General features: G+C 49.1%; 1 protein-coding gene across 1 annotated transcript in view; it reads right to left on the bottom strand.

Moving 5' to 3' along the window:
* The window catches only part of LOC112078983 (myoferlin-like), a gene marked incomplete at both ends in the record, with an annotated part of 21,662 nt that extends 21,239 nt beyond the window's left edge, over nt 1-423 (bottom strand). Inside the window, one exon of the mRNA XM_024145069.2 lies at nt 410-423. Within this exon, the coding sequence (XP_024000837.2) occupies nt 410-423 (14 nt within the window). The remainder of the gene's footprint in view (nt 1-409) is intronic.
* Between the last annotated feature and the right edge of the window lie 231 nt (nt 424-654).

The following is a 654-nucleotide window of genomic DNA, read 5'->3' as shown; positions in this document are numbered from 1 at the left end:
TGTGTGTGCCCTCACCCTGTGCCCACTGATCAGTGATAACAGTTCCAGATTCCCACTGTGACTCAGCCAGCCTCCTTTCTCCTCTCCCATTCTTCACAGAGAGGAGCCTATAATTAGGGGATCATTTTCTCTGGTTCTCTGTGACAGCCTGGTTGGCTGGTTGGTTGGGCGCGAGGAGGCGGAGTGAGTGAGTGTGTGTGTGTGTTTGTTTGTGTGAGTGCTGGTTGGCGTGATGATGAACGGTAGCGATTTACACCTTCAGACCATCTGGCTGGCGTTAACCAGACCGGGCCCACCCACGTCAGCATGTCCATTTCAATTGAACCAGGGCTCTTTCTCAATGAATCTTTCCTTGATTCCTTGCATCCTCACTCCTTGCATCCTCAGTCCTTGCATCCTCTCTGCTTACCTCCTTCACAAAAGCTATTGGAGAAGAAAAGAGAAAGAAAAGAGGATTCAAGGAATTGTGGGAGTTTGAATTGAGGTGAAGCCCAGGAACGAGGACTGAGGCGTCTGTCCACCACAGCATGTTGATCTACCACTCCTGCCAAAAGAATCACTCACAGCCATAGCCCTATGAAAGACAGACACACTTCAGCACACACACACACACACACAAAATCTGGATTATGTGCTCTGTGGAATTGTGTTATA

Source organism: Salvelinus sp. IW2-2015, unplaced genomic scaffold, assembly GCF_002910315.2.
Source record: "Salvelinus sp. IW2-2015 unplaced genomic scaffold, ASM291031v2 Un_scaffold6638, whole genome shotgun sequence".
NCBI classification, from domain to species: Eukaryota; Metazoa; Chordata; class Actinopteri; order Salmoniformes; family Salmonidae; genus Salvelinus; species Salvelinus sp. IW2-2015.
Note: the sequence above shows the minus strand (reverse complement) of the source record. Positions and strands in the feature narration are given on the sequence as shown.